Source organism: Sander vitreus, chromosome 11, assembly GCF_031162955.1.
Source record: "Sander vitreus isolate 19-12246 chromosome 11, sanVit1, whole genome shotgun sequence".
NCBI lineage: Eukaryota > Metazoa > Chordata > Actinopteri > Perciformes > Percidae > Sander > Sander vitreus.
Window position 1 is genome coordinate 8,581,364 of NC_135865.1, and position 17,288 is coordinate 8,598,651.

The 17,288-nt window shown below is 38.9% G+C and overlaps 1 protein-coding gene across 8 annotated transcripts in view; it reads right to left on the reverse strand.

The window, feature by feature from the left end:
* The window catches only part of LOC144525055 (partitioning defective 3 homolog B-like), a 238,559-nt gene that overhangs the window by 150,736 nt on the left and 70,535 nt on the right, over positions 1-17,288 (reverse strand). For all 8 annotated transcript variants that reach the window (XM_078261533.1, XM_078261531.1, XM_078261530.1 and 5 more), the window contains exons 4-5: positions 16,129-16,223; positions 5,237-5,316 (exon numbers count right to left, since the gene is read on the reverse strand). In XM_078261533.1, coding sequence (XP_078117659.1) covers positions 5,237-5,316; positions 16,129-16,223 — 175 coding nt within the window. The remainder of the gene's footprint in view (positions 1-5,236; positions 5,317-16,128; positions 16,224-17,288) is intronic.

The following is a 17,288-nucleotide window of genomic DNA, read 5'->3' on the forward strand; positions in this document are numbered from 1 at the left end:
TGTGTGTGTGTGTGTGTGTGTGTGTGTGTGTGTGTGTAAGCTTCTCAAATAAATTGCCCTTCATGACGGGAATAATAAAGTTTGTATCTATAGATGTCATTCCATAATTCAATCTAAATGAACGTATCAAACTGGATTATTTTAATATTGTCTGTATCTTACATGCAGGCTCAAGTAAGCTACTCACTGTTTCCAACTGTCCAGCATCCAGTACAGACAGTAGGTTGTCGTTATTTTATTTTATTTCATAATGATGATAGTGAGATGTGAGAAAAGAATTGTTATTAATGTGTTTGGATTTCTGTCATTAATAAATATTTCATTTTCTTTTTTGTAATGGTAAAAAGAGACAGAGAAATCCCCATAGACTCCCTGCAATGATGCTAACTGGCATGTCATTGAACACAATGTTGCTCACCTTCTTCACTGGGACAGGGAGGGGCAGAGTTAGGGGGAGACTGGGGTGCTGCTGACTCATCTGTTGTTAAGTCTGCTAAAAGGGGCAGGGACAATGATTTAATATGAATATCGTGCTAAACGTTTCCTTGCACTGATTAAATGGTGATTAAATGTAGGCTAACACTAGTCTGTAGCTAGCTATCTTATTTCACTATGGGCATTAAGCCAACAGGTTAATACCACTCACAGACTATAGGCTACCCACCTTTCTTGGTGAAAAACTGGGTTACAGTTTGACACCCTTTCCTTTGTCTTTCCTTTTTTGAAAACCAGATTTTGATTTAACGTTACTTGGTAACATTGTGATCACTGTAGTTCTGGCGCATCCACTGACTGCAACTAAACACCGTTACTGAGTGCTCTAAGGCAGGACCAAACCATTTCATGCAGATACAGGGGGGTGGTCGGTTTACTTTTTGATCAATGGGGATATTTCACTTTTACTGCCAAAAACAAGTACAAACAAAGAGATCATTACTTTTATTATTACATTTGAAATATATATACTGAATGATGATAGTTTAAATAATTTTATATTAGTTTTTACCTATTTTTTGGTCAGTCATGGGCCCTTGGAATTATCCTAACTTTTCCCCCCTATACGGCGCCCCTGCCTACTGTACTTAAATGGCCAGTATGTACTTTATTTTCTTAATTCATTGAAGCCTCTATGTTTACAGGCTTGTGGTGATGCGCAATGTGCTATAGGTGCCAAAACAAATCTATGTTTGGTACTGCCAATTTGTTTTGTTTTGTCATGGTTCATGTGTGCAATAAACATTACACGTCGTGAGAAAAAAATCGTGGCAGAGAAACGTGATATCAATTCTAAGCTAAAAAAATCGTGATTCATATTTTTCCCCGAATCGTGCAGGCCTAGTTGTGTGCCACAGTAAATAATTTGATCATGACATAACTCAACAGAAAGGTGCAACAAATTCAGTTAGTACGTAGACCTTGCATGGAGAGTGTCTGTATGTAGTATATGATAAAAATGAGTGTATATGAGAGAGAGTGTGTGTGTGTGTGTGTGTGTGTGTGTGTGTGTGTGTGTGTGTGTGTGTGTGTGTGTGTGTGTGTGTGTGAGTGATCTAATCTCTGTCTGTGCTCTGTGGTTGCAGCTGGTTGCTATGGAGAGAGGCTCAAACAGCTAAAGCTGAGGTCAGACATTATTCTCTCCACATGACGCTCTCATGAGCCTCTCTCTCTACATTTCCTCTTTACAGGTTAACTACATATTATTTTGTTTTAGTATCTATGAGTTAACTGGGGATTAAATACACGCCCATACTGACCTGTTGAGTTCAAAAACAGAGCAATACACTTTCCATTAACAGAGGTCAATGTTGTCAGACACAGCAGCACATTGATCAATGACGTAACAGCTATTTTCTCAAATTTACAACTGACCCATTCACTGCCTTGGTTTCGTATTAGTCATGCTATTGCAACGATTGGTCTTGGTTTGGATGTGTGGGCACCTTGGTTTTGTATGTTTATTAGAGGACAACTCTGTTTCTATTCGCTCTGAGAGAGACCTTCAGGTAACATCAAGTAAAGGGGGAAGAATAACATTTAGTTATTTCCTGTGGGGACATAATGTTTTTAGGGTCCCATCACTATCATGATTCTTTTCAACAACACACAACTCACACAATTAAAAATGGTAAACAAATCAGCATTTTATCCATATTATCTTAACCACTTACTGGTGAGTTAAAACATTTAGTTTTAGCAAAAATGCATTACATATTGCAAGGCTACTTCCTCGGGATGTAACGATAAAGAAAATGTTGGGATATTGCAAAAATAAATGTCTTGATACGGTCGTGGGAGTGACGTAATCTACAACGATATTACATGGTTATTGTTTCGCTAGTATAGCTGTGTTTTACTATCGCTCCTTGTCTATATCCTTAAAAATGTGTATGGTTATTGTTTGAACAGCAGAAAGCGCAATCAGAGTGGTTAAGAAGACAGACTCCCGTCATCTTGTGCGTGCAAACGAAGCAGTGAAACATGGCATCTTCACGAAGATCGACGAGGAGAAAATGGCAGATGAAAGCTACGCGCTTGACGCAATGAAGAAATTGAAGTTGAGATTGTGGATACCCTATCGACTTTTAAAGCTGATGTGTGCCAGTTAGCCCTCCTCTCTTCCCCTGTCTGTGTTTACGGTCTCAACCCAGCCTGCGAGCCCTCCCAGGCGGCAGAGCCGTGTTGGTGCAGGTTGTGGTACTCGTCGCGGAATCGGCCGCATTTTGTTCTCGGACAAAGGGGACTCTGTATTTTATTTGAAGACCACAACTGCGGGGATATCACTTAATTGCCTGTGCGTTTGCTAATGTATTTGCATTTTTACATCAACGCTAATTTCAGCTCTGAGACACACGCTGCGGTACCGCTCCCTCACTTGGGTGAGAGAGATACAGATGTGATAGCAGATGTGGAGATCGCTTCTGTGAAAAAAATACATATAGTCTGCATTGCCTGGCCATAAGAAAAAAGCATGTTACTTTAATTTTGAGTTTAAATGCACAGTGGCTGTTCAATTTCTCACTTTTTACTTAGTCCAAATAAAACTAGTGCTTGTGTGTTTTGAGCCTGGTGAGCTCCTCTCTTCTGGCTTGCTCATCCATCAATCTTTCCCACACTGGGTTTCTTTAAGAGACTTTGAGCAAGTGTGTTTACACACAACTTGAGTTTTTTCAATAATGAATCAATATTGTACATTTTCATTCTGTTAATGTCTTTTCATGTATTAGTGTCACAGTTAAGGGGGGGGGTAGTAGTGTGTTCAGCTAGAGTAAATTGCCTTTGCTGTTTTGTTAAAGTTGTTAAAGTGTACATTTGGTCCACCAAAACTGAACTTTGGCTAACAGATTTAGGGGCAGGGGGCCAGTGCTTAAAAATATAAATATCCCTGCCATCTTCAATCATTAAATGACAAAGGAAATGTATGCCTTTTTGGCACATGCTTAGATCATGGCTGGCTACTTTTTAAATTTAGTTTTATTAAACAAGGAAAGCAGAAGCACTTTAAGTTAAAAGGAAAAACAAATTGTATAGAATAAAAAATGCTGTACACATCAGATCATTTTATAAAAGGACATATTTTCAAATCGTCATTTATCTGAGTTTTTGGTATCGTTGCATTCTACTACTTCCTGGTTCAACCTCCATATTTAGGTCAGTTGCATAAACATGCAATGCATGATTGTGGTAAACATTTTGTGTACAAGAGAAAAAGAGTGGGAAAATTGGATTTCCTCAAGGGGATTAATAAAGTAGTCTTAATTTGGTTCAGAAAATATGCCTCCATTTAAATGCATTATTCTCTGGCTAAAACTGACAGAATGAAATTATTACTTTTTTTATGAAATATAATATTAGGCTATAATATTAAGTGAAAGAAAAACACTACACAGCAAAGGCCACATATTTAGGAAATGGTGTATCATGTTATGCATTATGAGATTTGAGGCTAAATGCTGGAGGACGCTAAAATGGAAAAAGGAATATTAATGGTTTGGTACTGTCACACCGGCACTGGGCTCTCCCTCAGCCACGCCCACTACACAGTCTCCTCTCAATCAGTATCATCGTTCACTATTCCCAGCCTATTAGCACTCCTCACCTGTTGCCTGTTTGAACTTGTTATCTCACCTACAAGAACCCTCTCCAGGGCTCAGTTGCTGTCTGGTCTCATCACTACAGGACTCCACATGTCATATGGACATGCCCATGTTTTCTGCGGTCGTCCTGTGTTTATCTCCTGTGACGTTAAGTTTATCTCCTGGCCTTTGTGCTTTTTAAGTATATTAGAACTATTTTGACTCGAAGTCTCCTGAGTTTTTCTGTATTATTGAATTGAAGTTTCCTGAGTTTGAGCCTGTATTTTTGACTGGAAGTCTCCTGAGTTTTTCTGTATTTTTGAATTGAAGTTTCCTGAGTTTGAGCCTGTATTTTTGACTGGAAGTTTCCTGAGTTTTTCTGTGTTTTTGTATTGAAGTTCCCTGAGTTTTTCCCTGTATTTTTGGGTGGAAGTTTCCAGAGTTTTTTTTTTTTCTGTAATTTTTACTTTTTGTACCCTGTCCAAGACCTCCATTAAAGATATTCGGATGGTATTCTGTGTCATGAGTCTGAGTCCGTGACAGGTACTAGTCATCCGTCTGAATATCTGAGAAAAGCCGTATTCATAAGCAGATTCATAGGAACCTAGTACATTGTTCTACAGGTTTGTTACATGTATGGTAGAACTATATCTGCACTCTGTGTAAGAACGCATTAGCCTACCCCAACACACTGGCAAAATAAGCACACCCACATATGATCACAAGGCCCACAGGAGACATAGGGCATTCTGCACCCCTACCACTTCATTAAGCAGCCCTCATTAGTGTTTGCATGTTTTCTGCATTCAGTTATGTCTGCCTGTAAAAAGAAAAAAAAAAAGCCACTGCATATTGCATTGACTATATGTGTATGGCAGTCTACGTGCTTGTGCATTTGTGCTTGTGTGTGTGTGCGTGACATCCTGTTTTTGCAGTCTTTTGTAGTGTGATAATGATGGGACTTCTTTACACTAACTATATTTGTAAGGGCCTTGATCTAGATTAGGATACAGCTTTAATGAAGGGAAAGTGGGACACAAACACTCACATGAACATCATTAAACATGAATGTAGATAAACAAGCAAGTGCAAAAGCTATCCTCACAATTACAGTACACATCATAAATAGGTGGACTGCAGTACAGAGTTACAAACACACTGACCTGCCACTGAAGGTGTGTTTGCCTTGAGGTCGGTCTACCCCTGCTGGCCTCTCCACAGCGGCTGCAGCAGGACTGGCTGTCTGCAGAGAAAACACACAGACTGTTAGTCAGTCAGACAGACAATAAAAGGAACAGAACCAGCTCCAACAGCACATATAATCTTCCCCTATAGTGCAAGACTTCATAGCTGGAAAAAAAAAAGAAGAAAGAGAGATAACGTAAATGTTGAAAGACATTTGGATGGATAAAGCTGTAAATTAGTGACCAATGCAAGGAATGGCTCTGCCCGACTCGACCGATTGTTTTTGGTACCAGTACTTTTCTCTTTTCGTTTTTGGCGGGATTCTCAGCTGTAGTGTATGGACTGACCTGGACACATTCAAAACACACCTCTTCAGATAAGCTTTCCACATACAATGGTCTTACATTTCTTACCTGATAGTACTGGTTGTATTGTTTTAATTGCTTTTAATATGCTTGTTTTATGTGTTGGTTTTATTGCTTATCTGTTTTTAATGTGCTGCATGTGCTGGTTTTACTGTAAAGTGTCTTTGAGTACCATGTAAAGTGCTATATAAATAAAATGTATTATTATATTATACGTTGTAAAATCTGAAACAAGTGGAGAGAAAAAATTAGGGTCGCTATTGACAGTAGCTTGGCTATTTAAAAATGGCAGGTTTGTGCAGGATGCCCCGTGTCGCAATAGTGAGGAATCTCTCTGACCAATCAGTGGTCTGTAGTGTTTTAACACCACCTTTTAGTATTGGCTCAGCTCCCATCAGGTACCATGTACTATCAACAACTTTACCATGCAATGGAAAAACGGCATAAGAGGCATTAGGAACTTCCCATTTATTGTGGCTTTTAATGCACTACACCCAATACGAACGTCTGAGCTCAACAAGGTGTTGCAATTTGAAAGACAGGGGAAAACAAAGGAAATGAATGAATTGATGAGTGAAGTGATGAGTGAAGGAGCTACTAAATTGATGGATGGATGATGTACAAATAGCAATTAATATGTGAAGGCAAGAAGAAAGTGTTGCCAAGCAGTAATAAATAACACTGTCAATAGGCATAGCAACTGAGATGAAGAGAGAGAGAGGTGTGAGAAAAAAAGAGTGTATATGTGAGCCAAGGGAGCCGTAATAATTACTTAATACAATGACATAGGGCTTGCATGAAGTGTGTGTATGTGTGTATGAGAAGTGAGCTCCATAGGGACAAGGTTATATGCCCAACGGTATAGCTATGATGAATCATCTAATACTCAACATGTGACAGTGTCTGTGGGTACACGTTCTTGTGTGAATGGCAGCGTACATGAGCTTTTGCAACAACGTATCACTGCTGCATACGTTTGTGAGTTCACGGAGATAACACTGTATCATGAATATCTGTGCAGTTTAATACAATCAGACAAAACAGAATTGCACCTCTGTAAAGCACATAACACGTTTGGACAATTAGCTTATGTTTTTCAGTTTTTAGACACTCTGAAGGAGAGGTATTGATTGAATTGGTCAACAGGGACCCAAAGTCCTGATGTCACCTCTAAGCCAGCTGTTTCTCTACTCAAAGCAAAATCATTGAGGGGTGCTTATATCTTTTTGAAAACGTAAAGCGTGTTCCTGAACTTAACTATCCATAGTCTAAGCTAAAAAAGAATTTTAACTAACTTGCAATTAGAATATAAACCATTCATGACTTCAAAGTTAAAAAAAAACAATTATATTGTTAGCAAACAAAAACTGCAGCTCCATTGAACCATTACCGGCGCGTAGCACAAATTAAAAATTAAAAATATGCCATTTGACCCTCTCTTTCCTGCTAAGGTCACAGCCATGTCAGGATTAGCCGCGGCCACTCGACTTGCTGGTGTCGTACAGTTTTGGGCTTGGCAGCTAAGTACAGAAATATTAGGTAAACAACAATTTTGCTATTGATGTATATGATGTTGTATGTATATTTTACTCAAACCAAAATCATATGCATTAGGATTGCAACATCAATAATGTATACACATGCATTTTTTTGTTGAAATAAATTGTACATTTAGAGTTTCTTGGCTGTGTTTTAAAAGTGTTGATAAAAGAGCTAAATAATAAAATACACTTGTTTCTGAAATCAGACATTATAACTGCGATTGATCTAAGATTTGCTCCCGACTCTGGTTGGCTTCAATTTATTTTATTTCTAAATTTAAGTTGTACTTCGAAATTGCCTCCAATCGTGAATTGCGCTATCTAAATTAATTGAACTCTTCTTAATCAGAATATCTGACAAAATAATCATAATTACCATTCAGTCCTTATCTGCATATGTGTCTGCATGTTCATATGTGGATATCTGAGTTTAGGCGTGCACTCTGAGTGCACGTGTTTGTGTGAGCATATGCCGACAAATACACACAGGTCAATAAGGCTCAATGTTAGTGGTAGGCACTAATGGACTCTTAACATGACCTTTCACCTTCGACCTCTCGCCCTATTGCCATATGACATACACCACCTTTCAGAGAAGGGGAGAGGGAAGCAAAGAGAGCGAGAGATGAGAGCCAGACAGATGAGTAATGAAGAGAGAAAATGTCAGAGAGTTGAAGAGATTTACGCTGGGTCTGGAAAACAACAGCTGAAGATGTGAAAAAAGGAATCAGAGACAGTGGCTGATGAGAAGACTTGGATGAAGGTGAGATGAGACTCAACAGTGAATGACAGACTGCAGAAACTGTAACCATATGTTTGGGGTTTGGTGGCTTGGAAATCAATTAGTCTGGCCTAGCTGCAGATGCTGTCATGTGAGCTTAATTACTAACAGGATGACAGGTAACATTAATTATCCTAACCTCTTTGTCATAACAACAACCACTCATACATTAATTGCAAAGTCTTTGGTGCTTAATTGTATGTCTCATTTAATTCTCTCTCTCTCTCTCTCTCTCTCTCTCTCATATATATTAATTAAGAAGGCCAGCAATGTATGTTACTTAGAACAAGTAACAAGTAAATGACTCTGAACAAATTAATGTGTCTCATTATGCATGTTAACTTAAATAAAGCAAAAAAAGTGACTTGTTCTTTATTGTTTTTGCTTGACTTACTCGCAGTTTCTTATTTAATGATATTATATTATTTATCTCTAACTAGTCATCTCAACTTCTAGCAATAAAACACATCGGACAAGCAGCCAATACCACAATAATGGCTATTTTAATAAATAAGCAAAATTACATAATACTAACAATATATTGGCAATAGGTAATGTATGAGTAACAAAATATGATTATCTTTCAATGTTGATCAGCACTGCCAGTCAATCATGGCTTTCAGTAATTAATAATTGTACTGCATCAAAATGTAAAGTACCACAAACAGCCCTATAAAGAAAGATTATTTTAGACACGAGAAGCTCAGTAGAAATAATGATTTAAAAAGACCTGATGCAGGTGGAAAAAATAAATACATTAGTCTGCCGACCTTGGACAGCTCAATCGATATTTGTGAGCATTAGCGGTCCTCCAAAAACTGGAGGATAGAGAAGCAGAATTTCCATTTTAACTCAATGACGGATAATCCTACCTTGAATAACTATGCTTATAATAAATGGGCGGCAAGCATTTAGTCTTCTCAGTCCAATCTAATAATTGCTAAAAGCGGATTTAAAAAAAAGTGAACTATTAGTGATATTACTAATTACTGAATAACCAATCAAGCTAAGTGTTCCCTGAAAATGCTCCCAGAGTGAGTATGATAAATTACTAGCAATGCATGCTGTAATGTGTGTGTGTGTGTGTGTGTGTGTGTGTGTGTGTGTGTGTGTGTGATAAAACTAAGGCAATCTATCTTAAAATATCTCTTTGGGGATGGCTGATGAATTGAAGTGAAAGTTTGGATAAATAACATGTTAGAGGGCCAGAGGTCTGAGCAGGGAAATAAACAAAGAATATTGAGAATGTAAGATAACACTGATTTGTAGTTAATTTGTTAATAATACCAATGGCTAAAACTCTTAACTTCTTTACATAACTCATTTATTTGTATATTATATCAGCTTGAGGACAAATGACACACTGACAATGAGTCATTTGTTTTATATTTTGCTTTTTGGTCAAATGATGATCATACACGACATCTACTTCCTTCAAGCATCATTAGTACGACTCGGTGAAAACAGCAAGTTCTTGTTAAGTTACTGCATTGTTACATGTCAGATTCAGGAATAGGAGTTCCGTTCTCTAATTGTACACACTAGTGCAGTGCCCGTTCAAAATATGACCGTTTGGAACCGGCTGATTGCTTGGCCTGTGGTATTGCTGCCTGTAGCTTTCTCTAGAACCTTGTACTCCAAAATAACTTACAGAAAGCCCCCACAGTACTTATTTTGAACCCCACTGTATACTAATGACTTACTGTGTACTTCTTCAGAGGAAAACATTGTACTACTACCTGACAGACAATGTTACTGGTTACGTTGCAGATTCAGATTTTACCTAAACAATATCACAATTTAAATGTGGAGTAATCACAGACATTTGCCTCATGGACTCATGGCGGTGCGCAATGCGCCACCCATTTGGCCCGTTATGAGAGCCAATCAGAAAAATTCTGCGTTAATCAACCACTAGAACCAAACCGAGTACAGAGACGGACTCAGCTGGTTCCGGAATGTGAGTGTGTCTGTGTGTGGGTGTGTATGCTTGAGAAAGAGAGGGAGGGCAAGAAAACGTTGAAGGCAATGAAAATTAAGAAAGCTTTTGTTTTAACTACATTTTAGTGTTTTATGTCAACAATATTGTTTAATGACGGCGGTGCTGTCAAAAAAACTAGTGAGTTTCCCCTGAGCAAAATGCTCAGAGAAAATTTAAGCTTGGCTTTTATTGTGAAGGGTTAACACAGAAAGGCCATTGTTGGCAGCGATGGCAGCGTTTTTTCCCCTCAACCTTTATTGTGTGGTCGATGAGTTTGTATGCATAGTTAATTAATATACAATATCCAACACTGTCTAAACTGCTCCAAATTCCAAACCCCAAGTTCAGTGGGTACCCAGGAAGCCAAGTGTGAAGTAGATTGGATGAATGATATTTTAAAGACAGACAGACAGACAGACAAACAGACACACACAGACAGACAGACAGACAGACAGACAGACACACACACACACACACACACACACACACACACACACACACACACGGTCCTCGATTTTATAGTTAGATAGGCATTGTGGAAAGCACAAAGAGGAACAGAAAAGGTGCAAAAACAAAAGAGCAGACACATGCATATAAAAACCCTGCACATCTGCACATGGTACAGGGATACAAACTTGCTTCACTGAGAGCAAAAAGGCAATGACACAAGCAAGCACATGAAAACACACACACACACACACACACACACACACACACACACACACTTAAGCACACACACAGGTGTAGCAAAATAAAGTGCTGTACTGCCTTATTAGCCCCAGTAGTATTCTGTGTAAGAACAAATACTCCCAGCCTGATTAACACACTGTTATTAACCTGCAAGCCTGTGTGTGTGTGTGTGTGTGTGTGTGTGTGTGTGTGTGTGTGTGTGAGTGTGTGAGTGTGTGTGTGTGTGTGTGTGTGTGTGTGAGAGTGTGTGAGAGAGAGAGAGAAAGTGAGACAGGGAAAGACAGAGTGATTTTGTGGCTTGCTGTACTCATTTGTGCCTGGCATTTAGAACGGAGAAGCAGCACCAGTAAATCTTTCTGGATTGAAATTAAATAAAGAGAGGGGACAGAGAGTAGGAGAAGAGACAGAGGGAGAAGAAGGACAGAGAATTACTGCAAGAAGAGTACTTTCTTCCCCTCATCGCTCTCACCAAAAGGCCAAGTGACAATTTGAACAATTACCCAGAGCCATTACCGCCATCTGAACCTGGCTGGTTGAGAAGAGACAGACCTATGAGCAAGTGACTGGAGTGTGAGTGTGTGCGAGTGAGAAAGGAGACAAAATAAAGGCTGACAGTGACTTAGAAAATGATGTATGAGGAAAAGGAGAGAGAAAAACAGAAAGAAAAATGCCTTTATTGACAGTAGTCACAGTGTCATTTACCACTTCAACACACACGTGGTAGTTATTGCAGCAGCCAGTTTAAGAAAATCAGACGGAGGAAAGCACTGAGGAGTGTTGAACAGACAGAAAGATGAGAGGGAAAAACAGTAGAGAGAGGTGTTTGATACTTACTGTATGTTGTAATGACTGGACTAATGTCTCACTGGGTATAATATAATCACTCAATGGCAGTATTAACATGTAAGTGAACTTCTGCGTAATATACAAAATAAATACATCTCTATATACAATTATTGGTCCAAGTTTACGGAATTAGGATGGTAAGCCTACATTTATAAAATTGGTCCAAGTAAAAAGTGAAGGTCTGAGTAGGACCAATGTGATTGCTGTCAGCTTTGACAGCTCTCTCTTCAGTAGCAGATTTAAACAAAATAGTACTGTATGATGTGCTCTTTCAGCTATTGCTTTACAAAGCACAAACATCAGAATAGGCCAATCACAGCAAAGACCGCAAACAAGTCCATAAGAAGTTTCTAAAGTTATAGGGACTAGAATTACATTTGTTAAGACTCCACTATCAACATATCTAACATTACATGGGAGATCGGGATAACAGCTTGCTAAAACCTTTTGATGACTGAGCTGATTGTAACTACACAAGCTGTAATCATATGTGTAACATGAGACAGTAGGGAAACCGAAGGAGCTAGAACGAACTAATAAAGCGAGCCTAAGTCCACAGCTGGTGTGGTTGAGGTCACATATATGCATGCCATCATGCAGGCGCTCCGACATATAAAACACCACAGTCTGGAAAGGCCTACTGTGTAAATGACACCAAGTAATATTTCATATTGACTGACACGGGAGTGATAGCGTGCAGTGAAAACAGAGCTAAAATGTAAGGAGTGGAAGGTGGGCTCAGAACAACATGATCTACATTCCTAAGCTTTGGATTACATTTTCACCAGATGAATAAAAGTAAATAGATTAGTGTTGCCAGTTTGTATTTATTAGGGACAAGCGCATCCAGGTTTGAATTTCTGCTAAACTGTGTTTATTGTCACTGTGGGTTGCAAATCAGAACAGAGTTAGTTATTTTTCAGATGGATCATCATAAGACAAGTTTTATGTTTTAAACTCAGCCAGTGTGGTTGGGTTAAATAGATCAAATAGTTATGAAGAGAATACACCCAGCTAGGGCTGGGTAATATATCGATATTATATTGATATGGATATATGAGGCTAGATATCCTGTTAAATTTTGGATAGGGTAATATCATTATGTGACACAAGTGTTGTCTTATTCCTGGTTTTAAAGGCTATATTAAAATAACTGATGTACTTTTCTTATCAGACTGTTGTAGCTATTCTATTATTTGCTTTTACCCACTTAGTCATTATATCCACATTACTGATGATTATTTATCTATAATCTCATTGTGTAAATATTTTGTGAAAGCACGAATTGGTAACCCTACAATATCGCCGCAATATCGACATCGGTGTATTTGGTCCAAAATATCGTGATTTTTGATTTTCTCCATATCGGCCAGCTCTACACCCAGCGTTTTGTTGTTAAACGTTGTGGCAAATATACCTGATGTATAATCACAAACTTGATAAGTCACTAGAAGTGTTATTAATACACAGTGGACTGATGCTGCCCTTACATCTTCCTCAAAAACAGCATTTCTACTGTACTACCACCACTACTTCTTCAGCCTCAGCCAGGTTCAGCATGGAGACTGGCCCCCTCTGAGAACCAATCACATTCCCCCAAAAGAACTGTACTTTGCAAACAGGTTGTTCCACAGGGAATACAGCGTGGATAAAAAGAAAAGGATGTTTGTCCAGTGAGAATCTCAAGGGAAGAGAGCTCACCACTCAGGAGTCTAATCAGGCATGAAGTTCCTTTAACCAGTGAACATGAGGGATTAGCTGTGTCCAACCGACTACAGGGAAAATGAAACTGTAGTACTATCATAACAAGTAATCAACACTTCATCTCTCTCAACTGGCACACTGTTGCATTATAATATTAATTAAGATGTTCTCGTAAGTCAATGTGTGTCTGTGTGTAGTGTGACTGAATTTGTGAAAAGATGTGTATTAGCGTAAAATAAGGATAATAATAATAAGAAGAAGCATCAACTCAGAAAAGCTGGCATACTAATTGGTGGGAAAGGTCAGGTAAAGGAGGAGGAAAAGGAGAGTATTTGGGTTAACCATCAGACCCTAAGGTCAAAGTTACAAAGCAGATGTGGAGGCTGGAGAGAATGGAAGAGGATGATTAGAGAGTGAATTATCTTGATAGAAGCAGCAGAAGAAAAAAGAAGAGTGGGGGAAGGAAATTAGGAAACAATTACAGAAATAGAAAAAAAAGCATGAGATATGATTAAAATTAAAGGTTTGTAGTTCACTAGTAGCTAATGTTGCATTGGCTTTAGTTTGGAGCCAAAGGAAGAAGTGTGTGTGTGTGTGTGTGTGTGTGTGTGTGTGTGTGTGTGTGTGTGTGTGTGTGTGTGTGTGTGTGTTTGTGTGTGTGTATGTGTGTGTGTGTGTGTGTGTGTGTGTGTGTGGGGGGGGGGGATCAGAGGTGAAAAAGGCGAAAGGAGCAAACGTTTGCCCTCTGCCCTTTTGAGAAAGGGAGAGAAAGGATGAAAAGAGGGGGAAAAAACTGAGAAAGTCATCTGTCTTTGTTAGAGGAGTTTGATGTGACAAAGCATGTCTGGATTAGAAAGAACATGAAGACACCACAGGCACCGCTAACCCCCAACCTTTAAACACATATACCCATTACAAAAAAAAAAGACTTCCTGCTTGTTTTGTCCGTACTTGTACTGATATTTCATTACATTTTAACCTGGGTGGTTAAGATAAAATTGGTCTATTTGCATTTTTATATTGTGTATAAATATATATATATATAGTTCATGCCTACACAATATAAAAAAAAAAAATATATATATATATATATATATATATATATATATATATATATATATACGGGCCATATATATATATAAAATAAAAGAAAGCAGTATGACCTTTGTTTATTCCAACAGGAGATACATTTGTAGATAGTAAAACATGAAGTATCAAAGACAATATCAACAATTTGCCATGCTCTGAGCATTACCAGCAGTGGCGTCCTGGGATACCTACTAGATGAAAGGACATGGGATCATTAAAATCAGTGTTTATCACCTTGGGAGTATTAATGTGCTTCGCAGTTTTCATGGCAATCCGGAGTATTAGATTATGATAGAACAGAGAAAAGCTCATAGAGTCCATGTGGATTCATCATACTAAATGAATATCTTACAAAAGCTGATAAACCTATTAGAACACTAAAAAGCTGACTATAAGACTTGATGAAATACACCTATAACTCGTTCCTCTTTAAGAGTCGTTCGAAAGGAAAAAAATGCTTTTGAATCTAACATCACTACTAGAATAAACTAAAGTTTATGGGATGTCCTGCATAAGGGTTTACTCTCTGGGGGAAAAAATGTGCTCAATACAATTAATTGCAATGTTTCAATTGGAATCTTCTGTTTATTATGCCCCAGTCAGGGTTGTCCCTGCCATTATGTGGCTTAGGCGCAGCGCCTAAGCATTTTTGCACACCGCCTAAGCGTATGAACGTAAAAACAATGTGGAAAGCATCTGGACAAGCCGACCATTATTATTATACATCCATGGAGCCGATGCACTGGATGGGCGTCCGCTCGCAAAACATATTTTTGCAGGGTGGTAGGGGAAGAACCCGCCCTACTCTCCCTCTGAATGGCTAGTACTCGTTGCCTGCTCTGGTTGGGTTGGTTAGGTTTAGGCAAGAGGAGTGGGATTGGTTATGGTTAGGGTAAGAATGTCTCTCACACACACACACACACACACACACACACACACACACACACACACACACACACACACACACACACACACACACACACACACACACACACACACACACACACACACACCATGCATATTGCGCACACAGCAGCATTTGCAGCCCACACGTTAGCGAGTGTGTGGTGAGAGAGAGAGAAAAAGAGTGAGGGAGGTGTGTTTGTCGGCGAGTATTATGTAGCAGTAACGGTATAGCTGTGAATTTGGCAGTGCAGTCTTGTGTAAAGTAACAAGCTGCTCTTCCAAGTTCTGCTTTAGTGATCTCTACCTCACAGCAACCGACAACCACTAAGCTTAATGCAAATAATTGCGTGATGACGTCACTAATATGTGAATGAGCAAATGACGTCATTTGCACCTAAGCACTCTAAACCCCAGGGAAAACCCTGTCCAGTGGAAAAAAACACTGGTGCTTGACAAAAGCTGAGTGGTTCACAAAGATCATTAGGGATATTCCTCTGAAGGATCCGCAAAATGCCATCGCCATTCTAAAGCGAGGCCCTTCTGTTGCTAATGGGACACAAAGTAGTAAAATGTATCAACAGGAAACAGGAAACAAAATAAAAACTAAAGCTGATGTCTTGTGCATTAGCATAATTGACAAATGTTCGGCAATGTCAACTACACACATTTTCACAGTTTCACAGCTGGTGTACTGAGCAGTACATTTTTTTATTATTATATTATTTTTTTTGAAAAACTAACTTATGGGCTACTTTCTGGAATTTAGATTTTAGCATTGATGCAGTACTGGTTATTATATACCCTGGATATCGCATATATCATCATCACTAGGTTGCGTGTTTGTGTGTGTCCATTAGGCTCTCACCATAGCAGTTGTGTCCTCAGTCACATGGGGAGAACGTTTCTATGTGTCAAACTGCTTGCGTGCGTCTGTGTATCTTTTTGTGTAAGTGCCTCAGGGTCTTACCATCCCAGCGGTGTCCTCATTGAGGGAGTGTTCGGTCTCTGTCGGCTGGGGACTGAGGGCTGAGTCGCTGCTGCTTCTCACCAACAGGGGGGTGTCTGTAAAAAAGGACACACATACTGTATGTCATATGTGCAGGTAGCTTTGTTTTTCCTATCGAGGCCTACTCTTAAAGATTTGGGTGGACACCTAAAGATTTATGACAATATACTCTTCAAATATTCTTCTCTAACAAAGATACAAATCCACATCAACAACATTGTGTAAAGTTAAGATTAGTAACCACATTGCTCGTCTATATGAGCATTTCATTACAGCTGTAGAAAAGTAATTTTGCAGCTGGGACAAGTTGAAAAAGATTGTTTTAAGCGGGAACAGATGTGTGTTCATGAAGTAAGTCTGCATACACTGGAAAACTACTGAAAATGTTTAAAGAAGATGTTCTACAGCTTGAAAAAACACTTTTCCTCTTTTCTTTGTTTATAGGCGGTATCTGAAGGAGGAATCTGATGACATACCACAAAACACTACCTTAACAGCAGTTGTGGAAAATAACTTGAATGTGTGACCTACAACAATTTTAATAACCCCACATTATACAATTATTTTTCTCTTTTTTTCTGTTTTAATCCATGTTAAATATGCTGTATTTTTTCAAGCTGTGGTCTTTTCCCTTCCAGTTTCCTCAGTCAAAAACTCAAGGAACCTGGCAGGTTGTTATATTGGACTTTGTCAGTCCAATATAACACAGTGTGATCACTGTGAGAAAGTCTTCACGCGAACTGCTTCAGAATCTACAGCCAATCTGTCTGACACATGCACAATATGCACAATATGCACAATATGCACAATATGCACACACACACACACACACACACACACACACACACACACACACACACACACACACACACACACACACAACTGCCTTAAAATTGCTAGTGCTATTTCGATGGAGTCACAGTTCAGCAAAATTCATGTCTAATAATAATCTTTTTGATGACAGATACAGAAAGATACAGACCCTAAGCTAGTCATGCCACACTACAGAGAGGAGTTGGTGTGCGTTTCTTTACGAGTGTCAAAGCACGATGAGGAAGAAAGAGCCGTTTTATTATGTTCTTAGGTTGACAAAATGAATTTCGACTCTGTCATTGCAATGA